The sequence below is a fragment of the Leptinotarsa decemlineata genome, unplaced genomic scaffold, assembly GCF_025532065.1.
Source record: "Leptinotarsa decemlineata unplaced genomic scaffold, Ldec_3_MD MMD2_tig00000010_RagTag_RagTag, whole genome shotgun sequence".
NCBI lineage: Eukaryota > Metazoa > Arthropoda > Insecta > Coleoptera > Chrysomelidae > Leptinotarsa > Leptinotarsa decemlineata.
The window spans coordinates 12,575,326-12,601,703 of record NW_027412538.1 but is presented as its reverse complement, the minus strand read 5'-3'; the positions used below and the strand labels follow the sequence as shown (position 1 = coordinate 12,601,703).

The following is a 26,378-nucleotide window of genomic DNA, read 5'->3' as shown; positions in this document are numbered from 1 at the left end:
ATTTCTGAAAAAAAATCCATCTGTTGGAAAAGTATTTTGGAGTTGTCAAGTGATAGTCATGATTGACTTTCTGGAAACAAGTAGATAAATAACTGTTTCTGACTATTTTACGAGAGGGAAATATGGAGAGAAGACGATCCACGCAAACAATTCATGATTTTTGGTCGAATTACTTGAAAATCTCCTCCTGTTTACCAGGTCGGGCTCCGCCCAACTATCACGTCTTTTTTCATCTGATAGAAAGTCTAAGAAGACGCATATTTTTTTACAACGAAGAGGTGGTAAAAGTTGTGGAAGCCTGATTTGCAAACCAAGCTAGAACTTTCATTAAACTATACAGGCTTGAAGGTTTTCTATCATAAATGTATAAAATCGAGAAAAGAATATGTTGTGTAACAAAATACTTCTACTTTCAAATTTTGTTTGCTTCTATAGTGGGCTAATAATTTTCAAATGCATCTTTGTACATAATTTGTATCGCAAAACACCTTTCTGATAACGGAAATATTTCATTTATGCAGGTTGTTCCATGGGGACTTAGGAAACTTCTTGTATGGCTGAAGAAAAACTACGGTGATGTAGAAATTGTCATAACAGAAAACGGTTTGTCCGACACCAGTGGTACTCTGGAAGATGATCACAGAGTTGACTATTTCAGGGTAAGTCAATTGCATGAGTTTCATGTCATATGTATCCCTTGTTTCACGACGTCACGACACTTCAGTGCCTCTTCAGCACCAAGTTGAATAACATAACAAGATGAGGCACCCAATTCATTCATAAAATTACGACTTTCTGTCACGAATGAGTTGAATCAAATCATGTCATTCTGTGTTCATGCCTTCTTTGATTGATAACGACATTGAAGTCAATTGTGTAAATATATTCGAATTGTTCCTGAACGTTGTCTATTTGACATTCTTGTTTCAGTCGCTTTCGACTGGACCTGACGTTCTTTCTGCAACTGCTGCAGACATTACCGAAGGTCTATTTTTAGTTTTCTTATCACAGCAATATAGATTATTTTCATCATTACTGCATATCATCCAATGAGGCCTTTCCAAATTTACAGCGAAACATCAGATCCAAAAGCTTGCAGACCACGGTTAGTGGAGCCAAAAACAACAAATCATCTGGTATTATCGTTACCAAATAATTATATTTTTGTCTGTAGTTTTGCAAGACCATTGACCATTGAAGAAAAACAGCGTATAGCTTTTTGCGAAAATTCTAACATTCAACATCAGTTAAATACTTGACAAATCCATATAAATTTTTGAAGAGAAATAAAACTTTTTATTTAGCTTCTGGAGAACTAAATGTATCAAAAACTCATATGTTCAACAAAAAAAGTTCTGGCATGAATTCGTAAGGACTCTGAATGTTTAACATGAACCAGAAATATCAATTTTCTCAAATTGTCTATAATCCAATATATTAATCCTTCCTTTCTTTGGAAGATTCTCTCATCCATTTTTTTGTATCAGATGGAGTAGTAGAAAATCTATAATCCACTTCTTATTATCGAAAAAACCCTTGAATATGCCTTTGTTGATTTCAAATATTGCAAAAAAAAGAAAAATATCACAGTATTAATCAAAAATTACTCACAAGTTCGTTTTCTTTGTGTCCTTGAGTCCAATACAAAGCCAGAATCTAGATTGAGATATATTTAAAAAAAAGTTGTTTTTGTGTTTATGACGTAGACATTTTCGTTTCATTTATTTTGGAAATTCGATCAGCTGACATGAAAAGCAGGTGGGGCAGGTGGGGTTACTGACTCGGGGCCTCCACAGGAGAAGGTCCCCCCCACAATAAAGATTCAAAAAACACATTTTGACGAGAAATAAAACTCACTAGTTATCTTCTGAAGAACTGAAAATGTCGAAAACTTATGTTCAACCAAATAAAGTTTTTGCCTAGATTCGTAAGGCCTCCGAATATTCAATATAAACCAGAATATTTCTTTATTGTTTGCAATCCACGTCTAATTATCAAGAATAACCTAAAATATGCCTTTGTTTATTTCAAATATTACAGAAAAATGAAAAATATCACAGTATGAATAAAAAATTACTTACAAGTTAGTTTTTGTTGTATCCTTTCCAGTAAAAAGTAATAATCTAGATTGCGATGTAATTGAAAAGAAAGATGTTTTTGTGCTTATGACATATTCCATATATAAACATATTCAACCCAGGGTCGGATCTAGGGAAGGGGTAGGCTAGGCTACTGACGCGGGGCTATTGACTTAGGGCCTTCACAGGCCCCCACAATAAGTATTTAAAAAAAACAAATTTTGAAGAGCCAGCAACTTTTACGTTTTTCCACCCAAACATTTGTTTGCATTTTTACTAAAAATACTTGCCAAAACATAATATTCAGGTTATCAATATATCAGAAAGTCTAGATTACAAGTTTCCATTTACTATCAATTTTTGATTTCATCGCGCATTTCAGTGGAAACACATTTTTTGGTATGTGATTTGTAATATGTACCCATAATCGCCACCCATCACCGAATACGAAATATCAAAAACCTTATTTGAAATGAAGAACAAATCATCTTCCGGTATGGACGAAATCTCTATTATTACTATCAAACATAATTCCCGTTATTATTGAACCACTAACTTTTCTTATAGATCAGTCTCTGGTGCAAGGAATCTTTCCTGATGTTTTGAAAAAGGCACTTGTGATTCCTCTCCACAAAAAAGGCAATTTAAATGAAATTGACAATTACAGGCAAATATCGCTGCTCTGTTCTTTATCCAAATTAATAGAAAAGATAATACTAAATAGAATAACCGATTTCTTGGAAAGCAACAACATACTTTCAACTTCTCAGCACGGTTTTGTTAAAAAGAGATCCATTGAAACAGCTTCCTACCATCTTCTCGATTACATTCACACTCAGATTGATAAAAATAACTACGTCTTATCACTATTCTTTGACCTAACGAAGGCATTCGATACGGTGTGCGTAGAATTTCTTTTGAAAAAAATAAGACAATGTATTTTCTCTTCTAACATCATGAATTGGATCAACTCCTACTTGACGGGAAGAACTATGTATGTCTCTTGTGATAATGTACTTTCTGATTCTCATGCTGTAAAACTTGGTATACCTCAAGGATCTGTTATAGGACCACTACTCTTTCTCCTATATGTTAACAACATGCCGCAACATATAACAACAGGTTATGTTACAATGTTTGCCGATGATACTACCATTACCGTATCAGGTTCAACTGTTGATCAACTTGCTTCCAACATGAAGACCGTGATCGATGATTTCAGCTCCTGGTGTCAGAGAAACAAACTAATCCTTAACACCTCGAAATCAGTGGCTGTGAAATTTTACAGGAAATGGCGACTCCACAACTTTATCGACATTGAAGACTTGCACACGTCCACAGAAGTTAAATTCCTGGGTATTCATCTTGACGCCAACCTAAATTGGGCAAAACAAATCAATCATGTATGTGCAAATCTGAACAAAGCTTTTTATGCTATACGGCAGATGAAGCCCAGTTTAGATAAAGCAGGCTTACTAAATATCTACTACGCAATGGTTCACTCTCGACTTAGTTTAAATATCATGGCTTGGGGAAGAGCAAGAGACTTAAATAGAGTTTTTGTGGCTCAGAAAAGAATCCTTAGACATATATTCAATTTGAATTCCAGGGATAGTTGTCGACCTATTTTTATAGAAAAAAAGATTTCAACCCTCATATCCATTTATATTTTAAAATGTGTTTTGTTGGCAAGACATAACTTATCGGTTCTTGCGACATATGGATCTGAGCACGAACATAAACACGGCATAGAGCTTCTTTAAGGATTCCACAGCACAGCAGCTCATTATATGAGAACTCCTCACGGTTCAATGTAATCAGTTCTTACAATAAGTTACCAAATCAGCTGAAACAAATTGCCGATGATAAGGTATTTCAAAACAAAATTAAAAATTTTTCACTTAGAAAGTGCTTTTATAGTTACCAAGAGTTTATAAATGATAATTTGATAGACACAGATTTTACATGACTGTTAAGTTTTTAAATGGTAAACGATATTAATTGTTTGTTTTTTATATATACTGACGCTCCAATTCATATGTTCGAATTGAAAGATTTTATTTATTTGTACATACGTCCGTTTATTATTTATTTTTTTATTTTTTAGTGTAACAAATTATAATATAATATTGACTTACCATATGTACCTAATGTACCAACAAACGGTTAATAAACTATTATTATTATCATTATAAGTTGATAGAAATAAAATTAGTAAAACAATCCAAAGAATAATTATTGATTAGGGGCCCCAGGGCCTCCAGTCTCCCAAATCCGGTCCTGACCTATCCCTTGCCCAGAATACGAGGAAAATCAGCATTGGAGTCGATTTCTTTGACATCGATAAAATTTTAAAAAGTACAATTTTTTCAGGATTACATCAGCAATTGTTTGGATGCCATATACGAAGATAACGTTAACCTTACCACTTACATAGCGTGGAGTATCATAGACGATTGGGAATGGACAGGAGGATACGGGTAAGTGGGAAAAACATAAATTTAAGCTGAACTTACAAAATATTTTTTTTTGTTCAGATCATTTTTAGGGATGTACAAAGTTGACTTCAACGATCCTGAGAGGCCAAGAATTAAAAGGAAGTCTGCAGATTACTTCACACAAATTGTGAAAAATCGATGCCTGGTGGATGTTGAAGATTGTACGGATTGAGATGTAGAAAATAAATATTGAAGCATCCTGCAGTGTTTTTCATTGAATGGGTAGCTGTTTCTCTTTATTTTTTCAAGGATAAAACACAAGCACTACAGGAAAATCTTCAAGGCGCTCTAAGAGCGGTGCCTGTGCGAAAGTAGCGATTCACATTGGATTTGAAAAAGTTCTTGAACAGTGAAGTTTGAGGTGTACTGAGTTGAACCTAAAAACGATGAGCAGCTACAATCCGTCGCGGATTTCTAATATGTACTGCTCTTAGTAGATGAACTATGCCGATTGCATCTCATTTAACTAATAAGTCAAATAGTGAGGAAAAAATATAATAATAAAAACAATAACCGTATGTTAGAATCACCAAATTTGATTTCCAATATATTCAATCACTATTTCAGAGACATTGCTGTAGATATAATAAATAATAGTTCCAATGAATTCGGCAGTTCTCGTTCCCCACAACGGAATCAATATCCCTCGGAGCGTAGGGCAACACCGCTGTATCGTCAATACCGTAAGAGTGTCATAGATGGTAATATAGCACTCTTGGGGCCACGTTATATCGATGGATTTAAGCCGAGACCGCATATGCTGGACATGCTGATAGCAAGTGAATTAGGGTCTCGGGCGCCTCGCGGCAGGCCCTGCACCTTGTGTCACGAACCTCTGTACCCCTCACGTGACTGCGGTACACTAAGTTGTTGAAGACACCATCCTGGCAAGCCATGATGAACCCCTCAGTTTCCGACTTCAGCACACTCGACCTGAGAAAAGCGAACGTCAGGCGCTTTGATAAACCAAGGTCTTCAATGTTATTGAAGAAGACCCCATGCATTGGCTTATACTTGTGTCTCCGCAGAAGTAAGGTGATCTTTGCGGCTTTCATCTGATCTTTTAACTGAACCGGTTCCAACTCGGTGACAGAGTTGTGGTGACCTCGTTCAGTGTCGAAAACTATACCGAGTTCATCATCTGCTCGGGCAGCTGCCCTAAAGAGAAATGCTCCAATTCCTGCTCTCTCATGGTCACGGACCATGCAGAGAAGGGGATCCGAACTCCTGACGACTTTACAGGCTGTATCCAGTACCATTCTGTCATGTAGACACTCCAAACTCGAAAGTCCACGGCCTCCCTGTTGTCGGGGGAAGTACAACCGTGGAACGGACGATTTGGGATGCAAACTCCTATAGAGATGCAAAATTTTTCGGGTCTTTACATCGAGTTGATACAGCTCCTCCTGAGTCCACTTCCCTACTCTAAACGAGTAGAGTAAGATTGGAACGGCAAGCATATTTGTTGCAGCAACTTTGTTCTTCCCCGACAGTTCCGGGGAAGAACTTGTGAAAGAGAAGTTGTGTTGAACTTGTGAAGCACCGTTTGGAACCTTTGGCGTAGTAATGAAAAGTACTGGAGTTCAATACCAACACCAAACCGTTACTTCTAACACCTCAACACGTGTTTCGATCACAAATGATCATCTTCAAGAGGATGACTAAAGCACGTGTCGAGGTCTTAAAAATAATGGTTTGGTGTTGGGAGTTAACTTCAGTAATATTCATTATTGTTGAAGTTTCATTTATTAGTAGTGATTATAGTATAAATTGTTTTACTGTATTAACACTTTTGTTGAAACTGCGTTTTAATTACTTCTGTGGAAAGCTTTCTCAACATATCTACTTCAGGAAACCATCAAGTATGCTACATTTTGGAAAGGTATTTTTCAACTCTATTGAAATATGCAGGAATATACAGGGTATCTCACTAAAAGAAAGTTTCCCATCAACTATTGATATCTCTTATAAAAAAATAGTTTTTTACACCACTGGATTCTAGTTAGAGCAACTTTTCGAAAATGCACATTTTTGAGAAACATGCTGTAACTCAGAAAACATGATATCAATATGCGGTTTTCACCATTAGTTTTTCCATAAAATAATTTGTCTTCTAGATACAGCTATGAGTTTTCATCTATCTATTTTGAAACAGGAGGTTCACTTTGAAAGTGTCTAATTTGGCCCACTCTGTACAATATATCTCCTTGAAATAATTCTAAAACCACCGTTACCTGATAATATTTCGATTGCAATTCCAAAACGTAAAAAGAAAGGGGGTTCAGTATTGAAGCTTAGGTTTGAGATATGGAATTAATATATATTCGAAAAACTTTCAATAAATATAACAAATATCCATTGAAACTATATCAAAAATTATTTGAATTCCATAAAAAGCGATTCTAGATTATATTCACTCAACATTTTCAGCTGCCTTATTTTCCGTGATATATTATGGCACAAAATCAATTCAATATATCCATAGATACCCATCGGTACAATTAACTTATCTTGAGAGAATGTTAAAAAGTAGGTATAAAGTTTTTTTTTGTTGCCTATTATACACTTAAATTTTTCAAAAAATTCTTGGAAGCAATCATTAGACGAATCAGTTTTCAATTCAGAAAATTCACGACAAATAAATACGACAAATTCATTATAGGAAGGCACTATCAATTTATATTGAAATATTTCAAAATATAGTTGCTGGTTTCAGTTTTTGCAAAGTGTCAAAATCTAATAGGAAATAGCCAGCAAATTGTGAACTTAATACTGAAATACATTCAAAATATGCAAATTTCATAAATATAATCATGATGCAATGCTCCTCACAAATAGTACATAAAAGCTCTCAAATCCTTCAAGGGTTAGTTGGTCAGTATAAGCGTCAATAATTACAAATCACGTTAAAATTGATAAAATTGTCAAAAATATTTCTGAATCTGCTTCATTCAATAGCAAGAATCCCAAATGAACTTCTTTATATATTGAACATAAATCAATAAGAAGTTACTTGGGAAATTTCAGGCAAAAACCAACCACTACACCAACCAACTAATAAACCGTCAATCAAAATAATATTCGACTAACTGTAAAACAAAATAACTCTCAGTTCAAGGTCTCCTCGAAACCGATTCTAAATCAACACTAAAACAAAACAAGTACCACGCAATGTGGAACAATAAGTATTGCTTGTCAAAAAGACATTACATGGAAAGCTATTCGTTCAAACGATGAAAGCGATGACCGACAAAGTCAGTCCAACGAACGTAAATCCGGCTAGCGAAGTGGCTGAATTGCATTTATCGCTGCTGCAAGTTTCGCATCGCACATCTACATCGTTAGTTACTTGTCCAAGAATGCTCTTGACTCCATTGACAACGGTATCACAGCTGCCCCGTGGTAAGCATCCCCGTTTCGAGAACTCTTGGCCGGTTGGTACTGTAAATAAAAGCGTATTATGAATCAAGGTGTGATATGATAATGGCATATAATTCACGAGTTATGTTCGTCCAAACATAAATAGGAAATATTTGGAAGGTATGATTGACAGACAATATTTTTTTCAAATTCTACTCGTAATTCAGAATCTCAGTTAATTTGGGTAGAAGCATCTTTTACAGAATGTGTTGTGAATATTACATTCATTTGGTGTCACTAACGAGGTGTGTATTGATGTGGATTCCAAACAGTGGGATATGAAAACAGTATGGGACTCAGAATTGACCCCTGCGGCACTCCACTTTTCGAAGTTTTGAAATCTGATTCAACATTAGTCATCGGGACACACTGAAAGCTCGGATGAGGGATTTATAGGGTTACCGAACGAAAAATTCATTATTTTGTAGCCTCAGAATTCATGAGGATGAAGATGCAAAGCACGCATCAAAAAAATCTGAACGTCATCTGATCATGAAGTCACATGCTATCCGCAGTGCCACACGAAACTTGAAAGACTTAGAAGTCATTCATAGGTCATGTCTTGTAATTGAGCAATCGACAATGACCAGAGGGTTTTTAGTTCATGTGTTCTGTCGCAGGTTAATGACAAACGTCGCTACTGTCGTTAATGAGGGTGGTTACTGTGATGAGAACAATGTATAGTTGACATTACAGACACTTCTTGAATACCCTCACGATAGTTCTTGTACGTCCTTGATTGATCGACAATGACCAGAGGGTTTTGGTTGATGAGTTCCGCCTTCCGTGAAGATGTCGCTTATCTAGTGGAGAGTAGTTCATGTGTTCTGATGATATATATTTTCATTATTATTCGTGGTTCAGTCTGGCACAACTGTACGTCCTGTAGTTCTTGTACGTCATTGACTGATCGACAATGACCAGAGGGTTTTAGTCGATGTGTTCTGCCTTTCGTGAAGATGTCGCTGATTTAGTGGAGAGTTGTTCATGTGTTGATATATATTATCATTATTATTCGTGGTTCAGCCTGGCACCACTGATGAGAGTTGTCGCGGGTCAGAACAGCACTGCCTGGTGTTGAATTACGAACGTTTTGTTTTCAGGCTCTGGTTTCAAATGAGTAAACACTTTCCTCCTAGGAAAAAAGTAATGTTTCTCCATGATTGACACTTTGTTATGAATGATTGTCGATTGGAAAATACGTTTGATATGCAATCATCTCATTATCTATATAATTCTTTAGTTATCAGTTTTGGAAAGACCCAGAATACTGGGTATTTCAACACGATTATGATTTGCTCCCGGATATGTGAACTTCCTACACATGATAAACCTTTCTTATAAACTATAGTAGAGACACGCCAGAATAATCTATTGCATTTTTGTAAAACTATCGAGTGAAAATCTCACGATGAAGTGTTTTTTGAATATGCAACGATTCATAGTAACAATATATCTACAGTAAAAATATCATTACTTACTTGGAACAGTGATTGTAAAGCAATCATTGGCTAAAAGCCTATCGTCACATTCTTCTGTTTGCCAGTTGCATTTGTTGTTTCCACCGTCAGATTGGCAGTTGTAGCATGTAAGACCATATGCTAAAAAACATTATTATACAAAATTTGAACAAGTGCAGGAATATTAACAAATATCAATGAGAGAAATATCTTTGAGAAAATGTGTAGGTCATCCAAAAATATTCGATTCAGGAACGAATTTTCTATATGTTTACTGAATTATACAGTGTGTTAAAGCGAAATGGAATGTTAAAACTTTTTGGGCTAATAAACCTGGTATTTCCGTTTTAAATGAAACTTTTATTCAACTTGACTTACAGTCAATTCTCAATATTGAATCGTCTTAAACAAGTGACTAATCTGTCAAAATAAAATATCAAACTTATATACAGTGTCTTCAACATCCTCCATCCCGTGAAGTCTTCACCCCAGTAGGCAAAATACACAGTTCAGTGACTGGTTTGATGAAGCTGGCTTTTTCGTATGTCTCTATGTCTCCAATTTCAATAGTTTCACTTCTGGAATACCACTAACTTCTTGGAATCAGGATTGGACGATATTCTGTGACTCACTTTTTCCAATATGAATTTGCCAAACTATCAGCGAACCACCAGTGTTTTCTCCCGAATATATCATTTTTGTTTTCACTGTAGATATCGACACCACCTGGTCTCAGCAATAGAAAATGATTGGGAGTGATCGCTTTTGGGTCATTAAGGTCTTTTGAGATATGTGTTGAAGGTCTAGAATTCAGTGTATATTCATTTTCACCCATCAAGGTTTGAATAACTTTTTCTCTGGGGCAAGCTGTTTTCAAAGTTACCCTGAGAGCCGTTATTACGGAACGAACCATACGTTCCCATATTCCACCCATATGGCTAGCAGCTGGAGGGTTGAATTTCCATATAGTTTCTCGACAAGTAACTTCATCTGACGACTTCATAAAATCCAACGTACTAGCAGCTTCTTTGAACTTTGAAAGACTGACTCCATTAGTTGGAGTCAATCTTTGCTGTCGATAAACCTAATGGTGAAGGATAGTTTCAAAATGGAAGCTTTTGGTGAAAAAGGTGGGTCACAGAATATCGTCCAACCCTGATTCTAAGAAGTAGGTAGCATTTCAGAAGTGGAACTTTTAAAATAGGAGACATAGAGACATACGAAAAGAAGCAACCAGCGTTATTCTATTGGCGAACATCCATGTTATTCTTCTTTCTTTGATGGAGGTAAAGACAGACATATTGTTCTTGACATCGCTAGAAAATGTATAGAAAATACTGCAAATACGATCCAGTTTTTTAACTGTCTCAGATCAGTCAATTCGAAATTGGTATGTACCTACCTTAGAAAAAGTTACAATTTGTATACATTGAGGTATTGGTCTCTAACATACAACAGTACACATTAATATTTTTCAATAGTGTGCTTTGGAAAAATAAATAAACCAATTATTTAACGTCAGACTTTCGTTGGTGGTTTTCACTGATTGTGATAGCTACCAATTATAATATAATAATCTCAAGATTAGGTTATAGTAATGAAGATTTCTTGAATTTATTTATAATTTATGGTGAGTGCAATAGAATTGCAAGTAGAACATGCCGAGTATTTCATGAAAGATATCCACAACTTCCGAAGCCGAATAATAAAGTGATGAACCGACTACTAAAAAACCTGTAGGTTGAATGGAACCTTCCGTCCAAAAATCATTCGTAAGAAGACTAAAGTGGATGATGATGACAATGGTATAACAGTTTTGGGATACTTTCATGCATTTCCAAATGCTTCTCTGCACGAGGCTGAAAGGGAGATAGGTATACCCTACCTGACAATTTGTCGAATTCTTAATGAGCATAAATGGCATCCCTATGAGTTCTACTGTGTCCAACATTTGAAAGAGACTGATTTACCTCGTAGAGTGGAATTCTTTGAATGATTACTTGTCAAGACTCAAGAGGATGAACATTTACTTGACAATATCATATGGACAGATGAGGCCAAGTTCACAAAAAATGGAGTTTTCAATAGACACAACAGTCATTATTGGGCGCCAGAAAATCCCCATGTTGTCCGCCAAAGGGGTTTTCAAGAAAGATGGCAATTCAATGTATTTTGTGCCATAAAGAATGAGTCAATTTTTTATATCGAGTTTTACGATGATAATTTGAATGTATCAAAATATGAAGATTTACTGAGGAATGGAATTCAAATGATTTTAAATAATAGACCAGGAAGAGAACGTGTATGATACCAAATGGATGGTGCTCCACCCCATAATTCTCATTCAGTCAGCGAAGCTTCAACCGAAATCTTCGAAGACAGATGGATTGGTAATAATGGACCTTTTCGTTGGCCTCCTAGAACACCAGGTGGCAATCCATTAGATTATTTCGTGTGAGGTTTCATTAAAAATATGGTTTACTCTACTCCAATAACAACAATGGAAGATATGACATCGAGAGTTACAACTGCTTTCAATAGTTTGACTCCAGATTTGATCAGAAGCGCTCCACATGACAATCTTTTGAAGAGATTACATGTTTATTTAAGTAGAGGTGGAGATGTGTTTGAACATATTCTGAAATACACTGACGATTAAATTAACTCATTAATTTATGGGTTTATTATTTTCAGTTCGTGTTTCAGCGTTAATAAAACTATTGTTTGAAGAGAAGTTTCATTCGATGGTTGAGGAGTATTTTAATAATTATCTTTTCATTGTATTATCTGTGACTAATTGAGAAACATCAAACGAAATCTGTTTTACAAAAATGAGTGATGAACAAAGAAACCATGTCAATTTCCGTTTGAAACAGTTTATCTCGAAAAGGGTTCAAAATAGAAATAGTATTATCTGAACAAAGTTGATCTAAAATTGGATGTAGAGCTCAAAAATGTTGAAATATGCAGGGTGTTCCATTTGAAAAAATTGAGTTCCACCCATTTTTTCATGAGATCTAAGTATCTGCATTTTTTGAAGACCTTGTATGAGGCAAATGGAAATATGACTCGGAGTGAAGATCCTCATAGTATCACTCGACTCCATTTCAAATTTGATCGTAGTGCAAGAGAGTTCAAGATTATCAGCATTTATAATAGTTCATGTTTGGTAAAAAAATATCGAAATTAATTTATATCTTCTAAACGGTAATAGATAGGTATAGGAAAAATAGTATATGAATTTGTTGACAAAGTGATAATATATCATAATATGATATTATATACGGGGTGTTCCATTTGAAAAATCAAATAAGTCGCTACTTTATAGTAGAAGTGACAACGCCGCTTCGTCTGAAATATTTTAGGCGTGTAGGTCATATTGACTTATGCATACTGTGGAATTTTCAGGTTGATCCGTTGAATAGTTTGCCAGAAACGGCTAATTAACGCTCATCATGAAAAGCCCTTTATTTGAGAATGTTTGATTCTGCTATTGGTTCACGAGAGATTTTTCAAATATACTTTATTTTATCGGCATAATGAAATGTTTTTTTTTTATTTCACTTCACCCCATTATGGAACCGCTGCGCTGTCAGTGGGGTGATTTCTCATATCAATAAATACCTAAATGCGCCTGAAATTTTTAACGCGACAAAAAGCTAATTTCTCTCTAGACTCATTCGCCGATGGAACACAAAATAAGCCTGAATCAGTGGCAATTATGGTGGAAAAGCAATAATTCACGGAATCTCGAGAAAATAGCACATCGCATGTAATAAATACAAGAAGAGTATCTGACGTGAAACAGGTCAAATAGGCGAGGCAACTGAGGTGGGGCAAATTACCTTATAATGGTACTGAAACAGCAATAAATAAAGAAATTAAACGAAGTGAGATGTAACGTATTTTTATCTAGAAGTTCAAATTGTCAATTCATAAAATAAAAATTTTTCCAAGCTCTTCATCCCCCACCAGCAAAACTGTTTTATAATTTCATGGTGCCACAAGTTTCATTTTGTTGGTAGTTTATAATTACTTTCAAAATGCTAATTGAATAATGAGTGATTTTTTTGCTGGTATCTTTTTGGCAACACTGTTTTTGACAGATCACGCCTGAATCGTGTCTTGTGTCATTGTCAAACTTGTTCAGTTTGGTCTATAATTCAACCATGAATCAACTTGCAAATGAACAACGCTTGCAAATTATTGAATTTTATTATCAAAATTCATGCTCGGTGAAGAAAGTGCATCGTGCACTTCTTCTAATTTATGGGCAGTTTCGTCACCCTACTGAGGCAGCTATTCGGAAGTTTGTGACTAAATTTTGAACCAAGTTCACATTATTGGACATTAAACCACCAAAACGCATAAGTAGAGTGAGGAACGAAAAAAATATTGCGGCTGTATCCGCCAGTGTTCGTGATGACCGTGAAATGTCGATTCGCCGCAGTTCGCAGCAATTGGGCCTCTGTTATTCCACTACGTGGAAAATTTTGCGAAAGGATTTGGGTGTAAAACTTTATCAAATACAGCTAGTGTAAAAATTGAAGCCACACGACCTCCCACAATGTCTAACATTTGGTGAATGGGCGCTGGCAAAGTTGAAAGAAGATCCACATTTTTATCGAAAAATTGTGTTCAGTGACGAGGCTCATTTCTGGTTGAATTGATACGTCAATTGCCACATCTAGAGTGAAGACCAGCCACAAGCATTACAAGAGTCATCGATGCATCCCAAAAAAGTCACTGTTTGGTGTGAATTATGAGTCTGTGGCATTATCGGGCCGTACTTCTTCGAAGACGACAATGGCCGGAACGTTACTGTGAATGGCGAGCGCTACCGTGTGATGATTCAAAACTTTTTGTTGCCTAAAATGGAAGAATTGGACATGCCTGACATGTTGTTTCAACAAGATGGTGCCACGTGCCACACGGCACGCGAAACAATGGCCCAATTAAGAGCCTCCTCCGGTGAACAGTTTATCTCACATTTGGGGCCCGTCAATTGGCCGCCTAGATCGTGTGATTCAACGCCTTTGGATTATTTCTTGTGGGGTCATGTTAAGACTCATGTCTACAGGGATAAACCAGCAACGACTGACGCTCTGGACCAGCACGTCGTCTTGATTTCAGACAGGTTGGAGCCTGGCTCCCTCACCCTTTAGATTGATGTTTGCCAGAAGGACAAACGGGTCACAATCATCCTCATTAACTTGTTTTGCAATACCTTCAGAATGTAGATATTATATTTCGCCTCTTGTCCCCAGACGCCTGAAGCATACTTGATGACAGGCTTGAACATCGTATTATAGATGGTAATCTTGTTCTTAAGACTCATTTTAGATCTGCTGATCAGAGGGTCAGGCATGCTATGCGACCCTCGATCTTTGATTTGACGCTCATTATGTGCGGGTTCCAAGTGAGCCTACGGTCTATCAGAAGGTCGAGGTACTTGCCAGTCAGCTCCCTTCCAGAGATTCTCACTTTTCTGGACGGAAAAGATTTCAGTCTTCCCATGGTTATCGTCTGAGTCTTTTCCGGGTTCACTCTGGTCTTCCAATCAAGGTACCAGCGCTCGAGGTCGTCCAATGCACGTTGCATGTAGACGACGCCGAGCTCTCGACCCATGGAAGATGAGAGGAGAGCCGTGTCATCGGCGTACAGAAATATCTTCACTCTCTCGGGCCTCGGAAGGTCACTGGTGTAAAGTGAGTCCAAGGTCGGAGAGAGCACGGCTCCCTGTGGCACTCCAGCAAGGATCTCTCTGTTGTCAGACAGGAAGCCCTCTACTGTAACCTGAAATGTCCTGTCTTTCAGGAAAGACCCAATCCACCGGATGAGGCCCCGAGGCAGGTCAAACGCGTTTAATTTGTGCAGAAGTCCTTCGTGCCAAACACGGTCGAAGGCCTTCGAGATGTCAAGTAGCATAATGTCTACTTTTTGTTGGAATTAAGCTCTTTGATGGTGTTGTCGACCAGCCTTAGAGCCTGTAACTCAGTGGAGTGTTCTCTCCTGAAGCCAAATTGTTCATCAGGTAGAACATTTCTGTCCTCAACTTCTTCGTTGAGCCTTTGGAGAACAACTGTTTCAGCCAGCTTAGCCGCCGAAGAGAGTAGACTGATCGGGCGGTAGTTCTGTGGGAACCGCGGGTTCTGACCCTTTTTTGGGATCTTGACGACGATCGCATGCCTCCACCTTCTGGGGAAGTGTCTAAGGGCCAACGAACTGTTTATGATGTTTGACGCTCTGACAATATTGGAGCATTTATACGTGAAATATCGGTCGATATGTTAGAGATAGTGTGCCAAACTTAAACCTTGCGCATGAGGCATCTGAAGCTGAGCTGCGGACACATTTGCATGAAATCATCTTCAAACATTAAATTATATTAATCGTTCTATCGATTTCAATAAATATTTCATCAATTTTTTCAAATCTGACTCATAAAAAGTCACCCGTTATTAGACTTACCGTGAACAAAATACATTTGTAGGCAGTAGAAGTGTTTTATAAATTTGTCATAGAAACGTTTATGAAATGAAATAAAAAAACGTTATAAAATATTCACGACATTATTTATTTCTTTATTTATTCAATGACGAAGCCAACTGATTAACAATTAACCTATAAAACATATTATTCTATGAAAGTTTCATAAGTGTTTCACCCTGTTACACGTCTCCAGAGAAAATCATTTATTTGCTCACTATTGTTCAAATTACTCGTTCTATATCACTGCCCTGATGGCGCCATAGAGACAGACGAACGACAGGGGTGTTTCCCCTATTTTTGAACTCTAGCCACAGCGATAAAATAGGGTTTAACGTTGAAATTTAGTTTTGTAACTTCGTCTCTATCGATCTCATCACAGTATGTTCAATGCATTCAACTATTTTGGTAATAAAATAACTCAATGGAAGTTTATACTCAGAAGACAAGTAGATATATTTTTCAATTGAATCAGGAATAGTGGCGGTAACCGAGTTTTCATAGCAACCATATCGATTCGCAAGTGTGCCCGTTCCAAAATTGAAGGACGACTCTTTCAGTTGTATTGCCAATTGCATATGCAGAAAATTTTCTGTGAAGTTTCTTGCACTGACGCCTGTCGGATATAATCCAACGACCTTCGTGGTATTATCCAGGGGACTAGTTGTTTTCTGATAGGCGTCAGTCCATTCAACCTACTGTGTAGGTATGTAGAAACTGGCTTAAACGTTTGAAGTTCCATTTGCTTTAGATTTGTTTACTGCCAGTCTAAGCATAGCCCACTGACTAATAAGAAAGTTTTTCTTCTTATTCAGAGGAATCGGGCAAATTACGGATATGCAGTTGGTAAGTACCTCGTCCACTAGATGGTGTGACATTTTGTGATGTTCGCTCCAACTTCGGAAGAGGAATGAACTACTCTGAAAGACCCCCGGGTCACTGACCACCAGAGCACCCTTGAATTTGTACTTTCACTTGTTTGTCTGAACCGTTTTTCTCGATACCTTTGATAATTTCGTTCTTGCGTGATTTGCTCAACTTGATCCAGAAGCTGTCTGATTCGTAATTGGAGTTCAGACAACTCCTCTTTTTGAACAACCCCCCATAGTTGATGTCATGTTCTCCTACTTGTATGTCTAAGTGAACCCTTAACTGAGAACCACTGAACCAGGCTGTACTATTGGAATACATGCAGCTAACATGTTCACCAAGAATATGAGATGTAAATGAGATTTGCCTTCAGCACTGTATAGATACAATAATTTTGTAATCAGGATCTCGCACTTTCACATGCATACCAATTCCAGCAGATGATGCATGAATCCTCAACTTCTGGGATCATAGAGCTCTACCTTGTAGTTCACTATCACGTTGGTTTCATCTGGAATGTCTTCTATGAAACATTTTCTTTCCGTCTCGGCAATATGAAAATATAATGCAGATGAAATATCTAGAAACACTAATAATAAAAGTGCTCAATCTCTGTCAATTCTGAAGATAAAATATAAAACAATTAATTAAAACGAAATGAAACCCGACGATTTTCAGAACTTGACTTTTACAATTTCCAAATTTTCAACGTTTGTTTGAAGGTGATTGACAATGTTTCATGATGAATTTTATTAGTTCGGACTTCCATTGTCTGATATTATATAAAATGATTTGAAATCCCTGAAAGAACTGGAAAACTAAAAAAGAAGAAATTAAAGAAGAAGAAAAGAAAAGGATAGGTAAATTTTTAATTTTAATTTCTTCTTTTTTAGTTCTTTCTGAGATTTCAAATCATTTTGTATAATATCAGACAATGGAAGTCCGAACTGATGAAATTCTTCCAAATTTTCATATTCTCGACTTTTCCATTTGTTGATTTATTAAATAATATCTAATTAGCTAATATTTCTTCCTTTTTCTGAATGATAATTGGTTAGAATTAGTGAAAGATGTAAAAATGCATCAAATACGTATAACTTTGATGTGATGTTAACATAAACAATGTATCTTTATGTTACACCAAAGTACTAAAATAGTGCAGTCGTAGAAAAACTATAGTGTACAACCCGTTTGAAATGCATTTTCCACACCCATGTAACTTGTGGCACTCGTCTGTAACTCGTGCAAACTGTCACAATCTTGTAAAAAATACTATTTTTGAAACTTGTTCTACAGTTACTGATCGGGACTCCATTGGAAAGAGTGTTTCTATATGTTATGTTTGAAATACGTTTTTTCCGTTAACGATAACCCTCAGAAGTCAAAACTTGTGCGAGCTGAAGACTAACGAGGTCTTACCTTTCAATGTGTGATGTTTAACACGGGTTGGATGATAGCAAGTGAAAATCGGTCGTCTGCGGCTTGAACCACCGACTCACACATTGGTCGATTGAGAGAGCGAGCGAAGCACCCACGTTGAACTGCCCGGCTACGGACCAATAGAAGCTAGTGGTATTAGCCAGGGGAGTAGTTGTAGTAGTAGGCGTCAGTCCATTCAACCTACTGTGTAGGTATATCCAAGACTGGCTTGAACGTTCATTTCTTTAGATATCGATTCGAATCTGGGTCCCAAACAGAACAATTCAGAGTTTCCTTTCTATAAGTTTTGTCAGCACTCCAAAATGTCTGAAGAAATGAACTTTGAATGTTCAAGCCCGTCTCGGATATACCTACACGGTATGTTGAATGGACTGACGCCTGTCAGAAAATAACTACTCCACTGGCTAATACCACGAACGGCGTTGAACTGTATCCGACAGGTGTCAGTGCAGGAATATTCACAGAAAATTTCCTGCATATGTCCACTAGATGGACATAAAGTGTATTTCTTTAGATTTGTTTACTGCCTGTGTTAAAGCATAGCCCACTGACTAATAAAGAAAGACTCTAAAATGTAACTTTCGATAATTATAGAAATATGAAATACATAAATATAAAATATTATATTTTTCAAGTATGCAACAGAGATTGGTCTTGTGTCCCATAATGTTATAAAAGAAAAACCTCACTACTTCCAAAAAAGTCCATATGGAAAAGTTAGAATATTTCATATAGGAATGTAAGCGTCAATGTTTTGGTTGGTTTACGGGTTTCGTCATGTACTTAAACGGCCACTGAAGATGACTGTCGCAGCTGCAGTTGAAACGTTTATAGATTCTAACCAAAGACGACCACGGCAAACCCAGTTTCCTGCACAACCAAGTGTATGGTTGGTTTTCTGCACATGTACATGTACATGGTTTTCTGCACATGAACGTGTACATGGTTTTCTGCACAACCATGTGCATGGACGGTTTTTGGGTTTGTCGTGGTATCGTTTGGTATTTCCATCACGTCACTGAAGATGACTGCCGCAGTTGCAGTCGAAACGTTTGAAGATTGTAACCAAAGAAGACCACGACAAAACCTAGAAACCAACAAAAACCTATTTGTCTACAGACCTAGTATACTTCAATCCCAAAATTGCTTTTGTATTTATTGTCTTGGAAATATAATGAGAGAGTAGCAATGAAATGTTACTACATCTAGTTTGTCTTTGATGACTTCATGTTGACTACTTATCAACCATAAATTTACATTAATTCAAACAATGAAACACATGTGCCTATCAAAATAGCACTCACAAAGTTAGTGTAAAATGAATTGTTAATTGCAGGAAACTCGTACAGATCATTTTGAAATGGGTAGAACTTAAAACTCAACGTGGTTTTCATCAATGTGACATTTTTTCAATAAAATTCACCTAACATTTTCATCAACATTGATGTTGTTTACACATTTTATTTATTATTGAAATGATTGAATAAGATAATATTGTTATTAATGGTAATAAACAACTAATTTGAATTTCATTTAGATTATGTAAGAATCCCGACTTTGATCTGCGGTCGTCTTTGTGTTGTGATTATTAGAATCGTGACTGGATGATCAAGATAATATGCAAATCAAAAATCACATTCCACATAAAGTTTAATTTGGAAAAGCACGCGCGCACACATCAATTAACTGATATCTTGCAGGAATGAAAAATAAATAAGTTTTCAACTTCGAAATGTGAACTCTCCCAAAATAGACAATCAATTGACTAGCTTCTATTGGTCCGTAGCCGGGCGGTTCAACGTGGGTGCTTTGTTCGCTCTCTCAATCGACCGATGTGTGAGTCGGTGGTTCAAGCCGCAGACTGAACGATCGATTTTCACTTACTAACATCCAACCCGTGTCAAACATCACACATTAAAAGGTAAGACCTCGTTAGTCTTCAGCTCACACAAGTTTAGACTTCTGAGGGTTATCGTTAACGGAAAAAACGTATTTCAAACATGACATATAGAAACACTCTTTCCAATGGAGTCAATATCAGTAACTGTAGAACAAGTTTCAAAAATAGTATTTTTTACAAGATTGTGACAGTTTACACGAGTTACAGACGAGTGCCACAAGTTACATGGGTCTGGAAAATGCACTTCAAACGGGTTGTACACTATAGTTTTTCTACGACTGCACTATTTTAGTCCTTTGGTGTACCACAAAAATACATTGTTAATGTTAACATCACATCAAAGTTATACGTATTTGATGCATTTTCATATATTTTACTAATTCTAACCAATTATCATTTAGAAAAAGGAATAAATATCAGCTAATTAGATATTATTCAATGATTCAATAAATGGAAAAGTCGAGAATATAGAAATTTGGAAGAATTTCATCAGTTCGGACTTCCATTGTCTGATATTATACAAAATGATTTGAAATCGTCGGGTTTCATTTCGTTATGATTAATTGTTTTATATTTTTCTTCGGAATTGACAGAGTTTGATGATTTTTTTCAAATTATTTTTTTACATTATTTAAAATCATAAACCTTTGGAAACGAGGACAATTCATTCAGATTGTTTGAACAATATATATATTATTAATATAAAACAAATCAGTTTTGTGTGTCTTCTTCTGAAACGATACTTCGTAAATTAATTAGTATAACAGTTCATAAGATTTCGAAGGAATAACTGTTAAACAAATGTTTAAATCTGTTTAAAAATATGTTTTTCTGTTAATCAGCTGACGCACCCCTACGAACGACAACCCTCAGAAGTCGAACTTGTGCGAGCTAAGGACTAACGAGGACTTACCTTTTAACGTGTGATTTCTAACACGGGTTGGACGATAGCAAGTGAAAATCGATCGTTTAGACTAGGGCTTGAATAACCGACCAACACGGCAGTCAATTCGAGTGAGTGAACAAAGCACCCACGTCGAATCGACCGGCTACCATCCGTTATGTAAAAGTTGTTTTTGAAGGATAGGTTGGGAACTGAAGCATGTGAGAGGAATCGGAATACCGGAATAGCAAAACATATTTGGACTCATCAACATAATATCAAATGGGCTCAAGCTGAAATCATCCACAAAGAGGAACACTGGTTCAGGAGAAAATTCAAAGAAGCCGCGTATATGTTGTCCAACAACGCATTTAGTCAAGCTAGCGTACAGATACGTAACATATGGAAACCTCTTATCAAGCGAAAAACGACCAATCCCCGCCAAATGGTCATCTCCCGCTAAAACCAATGAAGCGAAAAGAGGAAAGAGGGGATAGGTGAAAGGTGAAAGCACCCGAATGACCTATAAATAGTTAGATCTCGGAGGAATAAGTCCAATCATCAACCGAAGACGATTCTGGATACTAACAATCGAAACTTCATGACGTAACTTGGTTTGGAATCTTTTTATTTTTCATTTTTTGTTAATAATATTTTTTTACTTTCAGCTTTCATTATTATTTGAATTTTTTATTTTCTGGTTGTAGCTTGTATGTTATTTCCTTGTAATTTCAGTTTTTTGTTTTAATAAAATTGTTATTTTCGGTTAATCTTTATTTTTATTTTTTTAGGGGTTTCGAATCAATTTATATTATATTAGACAATAGAAGTCCGAACTGATGAAATGAATCGTAGATAAATAAGATATACTATAATCAATAATTCGTTTGAAGAATACCACAATTGTACCAACTAGAGAGAAATATTCCGAAAACATTAAAAATAACAATAATATAACCGCCCTTTTTGTTGTTTAACATCAACTTATTTCCAGTGAGATGGTGTTTTTTACGAACAAACGGATAGTTTAAAAAAAAATCTGTTTAAAATCTGTTTTTCCGTTAATCAGCTGTCGTCCCCTTACGAACGACAACTCTCAGAAGTTGAGAAACTTGTGCGAGCTAAGGACTAGCGAGGTCCTACCTTTCAACGTGTGATTCCTAACACGGTTGCAGAATCATTCCAGCTTCAACCAGATAAATTCTCCCGAGAAAAATATCTGGTCGAGGCGGGAATCGAACCCACGGTCTTCCGATCGTGAGTCGGGCGCCCTACCACCGCGGCCAATTCCACAATTCCATTAGGTCCAGCGGTGGCGAACTTTCTCATGGAAAATTTCGAGCAACGGGCCTTAGAGCAAGCGGCCATGAAACCATATTATTGGCTGCGTTATGTTGTTGACACATTCGTGATATGGCAAGATGGTGATGAGACACTAAACGATGTTCCATTATATCTAAACTCTCTCGGCCCAAAAAGACAATTCACAATAGAACCAGAAACCCAAGTTTCTAGCCTCCTTGGATGTTTTTCTGAACAGACATGAAGACAAAAATCTAATTACCTGGATAATGAATATAAAATAATGAAAAAAGAAATGAAAACTTCTATGTTTTTTACCACTTTTAATTGTAACTAACGTTACTGCAGTTTCGTCCTACATGGACATTCTCAAACTAATACAATAAACTAACAATGATTCATTACATTCGTCAATATATACCATTCAAGTACTTCATTGAGTACTTGAATTTACAGTTCACAATGACACTATTACACTCCGGACACTTCCATCATCGACCTAAAGTCATTGATATTCCACAATTGAAAATCGAAATCCATCTTGAATTTAGTCAGGTTGGAGCCTGACTCCCTTACCTTTTGAACTGATGTTTGCCAGAAGGACAAACGGTTCATAACTGATGTGGGTGTTAATGGTATGGCGACATGAATGTCCTCAGATATCAGTACCGCCCTTCACGGTGTACCCCTGCCTGGCTGGGGTGAATTGGATGAAAAACGTTGTTCATCTTTCATCGGAGGATATAGGGGCCTCATTCGACAGAGTGTCGGGGCCTTCTATATCGGGAGGGGTCGTCTACAGTATAATCCATAACTTCCCTGACTAATATTGAAAATCGGAATTCTTTCAGAGTATTTCATTCCTCTTCCGAAGTTGGAGCGAACATCACAAAATGTCACTCCATCTATTGGACGAGGTACTAAACAAATGCATATCGGTAATTTGTCCGATTCCTCTGAATAAGGAAAAGAAACTTTCTTATCAGTCAATGGGATATGCTTCAAAGTATATCGAGACTGGCTTGAACGTTTACAATTCATTTCTTTATATTAGTTTATTTTCAGTCTACAAACATAGCCACACTATCAGAAACACTATGAATTATGTTATTCTCCTAACTAACCTTGAGTCCATTGATTTGTCAATTATCGCGATTTAACTGTTTGAAAACTATCTGAGCGAACGAGTGCAAACAATTAGACTAGACAATATAGTAAGCAGTCCATTTAAGATAAATCGCGGTGTTCCACAAGGCTCGATTTCAGGTCCTCTTCTATTTATATTTTATACCTCTAACTTTGTGAACGTAGTTGAATACTCCAAAATAAACTTATATATGCTTATTCGTATCTTCCTTATAATATCCTTATTGATCTCTACCTCTGCGCAGCATTGTCTTCAAATCAATGCTGGTAAAAGTTCAGTTTTGGTCTTTGAGGCTGGGAGAGAACTAAATGGCTTTCAATTAACTGAAGACAGGGATGTGGTTACACCGACTGAACATGCGAAAAATTTAGGTATCATTCATGATTCAAACTTGAAATTCAAACGTCACATCAATAAATACATCAGTATTGCCTATATAAACATCAAACAATGTTATAGCAACAGACAATGTCTCAACAAAAAAGCGAATCTCTGTGAATCTCTTGTATTATCCAGATTCAATTTTGGAAGCGCAGTATATGGGCCATGCATTGATTATGAATATTAATGAATAATTTAGGTTGTTCAAAACGATTGCCTACGTCTAATACACGGCATCAAACGTGGCCAGCATATTATATCACATAAACTCAATGATACCAACTGGCTCAATATGGCAAAACGACAATCATTACATGCTGCTTGTCAAATGAATTTAAATCGGGAACATTGATGAAACAATGTGTTTTTTCGAATTCATACTTAAAAATCGTTTATTGCAAAATACAAAAAATTGTTGCAGTGCAGATGATGTTTTATCGACAGTTTCGTTAAGAAAAGTTGAAATAGGCCTTCAATATCCCTTCGAGTATGGACACTTACGTTCAAAATGTGAGTTATTTCATTCAACAGCGTTTATTTAGAATAATCCTAACAGCAAACTTTTGAACCACACTGAACTGTATTTCCAAAAGGAATTGGTTTTGTCACTGTATTCACGTTCCTTCAAGTTTTCTAGTGTTAGTAAGTCTGAAAAATTTTCTATTCTACGCATTAAAATAATAATCAGAATTGATTGATTTAAGCGGAACAAAAACAATCAAATCAAACATCTTAAATTCGACTCACCAATATTAACCAAACATAAAATGGCAAGGACACTGGGTACGAAGTAGGCCATTTTGATGAATTTAGGACTAATACTGCACTGAGAATGTTAACGGAATATATCAGGAGAGTCTAAACTTTAGAAATAACCTCGAACGGCGCCAAATCGCAAGTGTGTCATTTCCCTTTCCCAGTGGAAGGAACTATAGAGATGCAACTCATCGTTTGTTTTCGTTAGCCGCCGCAAACTAGGAAAAAAGATATATTTGATTTTTCAGGTACAGGGTCTTTATTTCGTCGGTACAATAAGATGAAATCCGACGAAAATAAAGTAAATTTTTTATGGACGAAAGATGAGCACTACAGAAAAATCTTTGAAGCGCTCTAAGAGCGGTACCTGTGCGAAAGTAGAGATTAATATCGGACTCAGATTAACATTGGACTCAGAATGTTATTTCCTTCCTGACAAGCCAAATGTATGATGCACTTGATAAACGAGGGGTGTCACTTTGTTTGCTAAGGCGTTCGAAACTATATCGATCATACACAGTTGTTGGAAGTCTTGGACAGTATTGGCTTCCGAGGAAATGCTTTGAAATCTCATTTGGACTCTCAAGAAAACAATTCGTGACTATAAACGGATGTATAAGTGAAGGAAGAACTGTACTTTGGGGAGTTCCACAAGGAACAGTTCTAGGGCCAATTCTCTTCGTGATTTATATAAACAGCTTACTCACCTTGCAAACATGTGTAAATATCATCAGCTATGCTGACTATACTGCTATATTTTATGGTGCAGATTCTTGAGACAACTTGAAAGATATCGTTGAAGAAGATTTCAGCCACCTGATAGATTGATTTGATCACAAACTACTCACTATTAATCTATGTTCCTACCGCTGAGCTGTTATGCTTCCAACTTGCCCAATTATGAAAAGTTGTCTTTCAGCAACCACGGAACTACTTTTGAAATTAGCACAACCGACCAAATCAACCCTGTTGATAGACACTCAAGATGGAATAAACATGTCGACAACGTAACAAATTCCCTCAGAAAATCAATATATAAATTCAGAGTATTATTGAAGATGCTTGATATGCCTGAATTAATCACAACTTATTATGCACTCGTTGGATCTAGGCTCTCGTATAGCATAATAGACTATATAATGAAACATTTTTTTTTATATCAGACAGCTATTCTTTCAGAAAAATTTGATACATCAACACAAAAATGAAGAGCCTAATTTTAGTATCGCACTCCTATCATACAAGAACGAAAGTAAACAAAAACTCAACCATACCTGTATCCTATAAAGCTATTGGGTCTGCCAGTCTGTTTTTCAATTTTGGGAATAATAAATTGACTGAATTATCAATCTCAATGTATATATATATACAATTTTGCCTATAAATATATTAAAAAAATTATTTTGGATGTGAATTCTGATATATACTTACTAACCAGACATTATATATGTAAAATTATTGCTAATATTCATTATGTGAAATGTGTTTTATAACTTTTATACTTAATTATACATTGTTTACTAACCACACTTTAGACATTGTAGAGTTTTCCGCTCATAGCATCCCTTTCTATGAAAGCAAAGAAATCATGTAAATCTCACTTACTCGAGAAACCGCACATAAAAACCTTAAAATAAGTGAATAATCGACATTATTCCTTATAGACAAGATTATCTTTTGTAGGGTTCTTGTTCATTTCTTGTAATTACTGTATTCTTTATAAATTTCCAATGTAGCCATTGCTCTTCATGAAA

At 36.3% G+C, this 26,378-nt stretch overlaps 2 protein-coding genes and 1 pseudogene across 3 annotated transcripts in view; 1 reads left to right on the top strand and 2 right to left on the bottom strand.

The window, feature by feature from the left end:
- LOC111510203 (myrosinase 1) overlaps positions 1-26,378 on the top strand; it is a 408,217-nt gene that overhangs the window by 12,052 nt on the left and 369,787 nt on the right. The window contains exons 5-7 of one of the 2 annotated variants that reach the window (XM_023166100.2): positions 522-659; positions 4,452-4,558; positions 4,616-4,775. In XM_023166100.2, the coding sequence (XP_023021868.2) occupies positions 522-659; positions 4,452-4,558; positions 4,616-4,748 (378 nt within the window). In that variant the 3' untranslated portion in view covers positions 4,749-4,775. Of the gene's footprint in view, positions 1-521; positions 660-4,451; positions 4,559-4,615; positions 4,776-26,378 lie in introns of those variants that run through there. The other variant, XM_074171476.1, reaches the window with a different exon arrangement.
- Positions 522-24,785, bottom strand: LOC111515755 (uncharacterized). Its single transcript, XM_074171478.1, has 3 exons — positions 24,616-24,785; positions 9,478-9,597; positions 522-8,017 (listed from the first exon to the last, which is right to left on the bottom strand). Exons 1-3 carry the CDS (start codon positions 24,665-24,667, stop codon positions 7,803-7,805), a joined length of 387 nt encoding a protein of 128 aa, XP_074027579.1. The 5' UTR covers positions 24,668-24,785; the 3' UTR covers positions 522-7,802.
- LOC111515756 (transmembrane emp24 domain-containing protein eca-like) lies at positions 9,606-19,173 on the bottom strand (annotated as a pseudogene).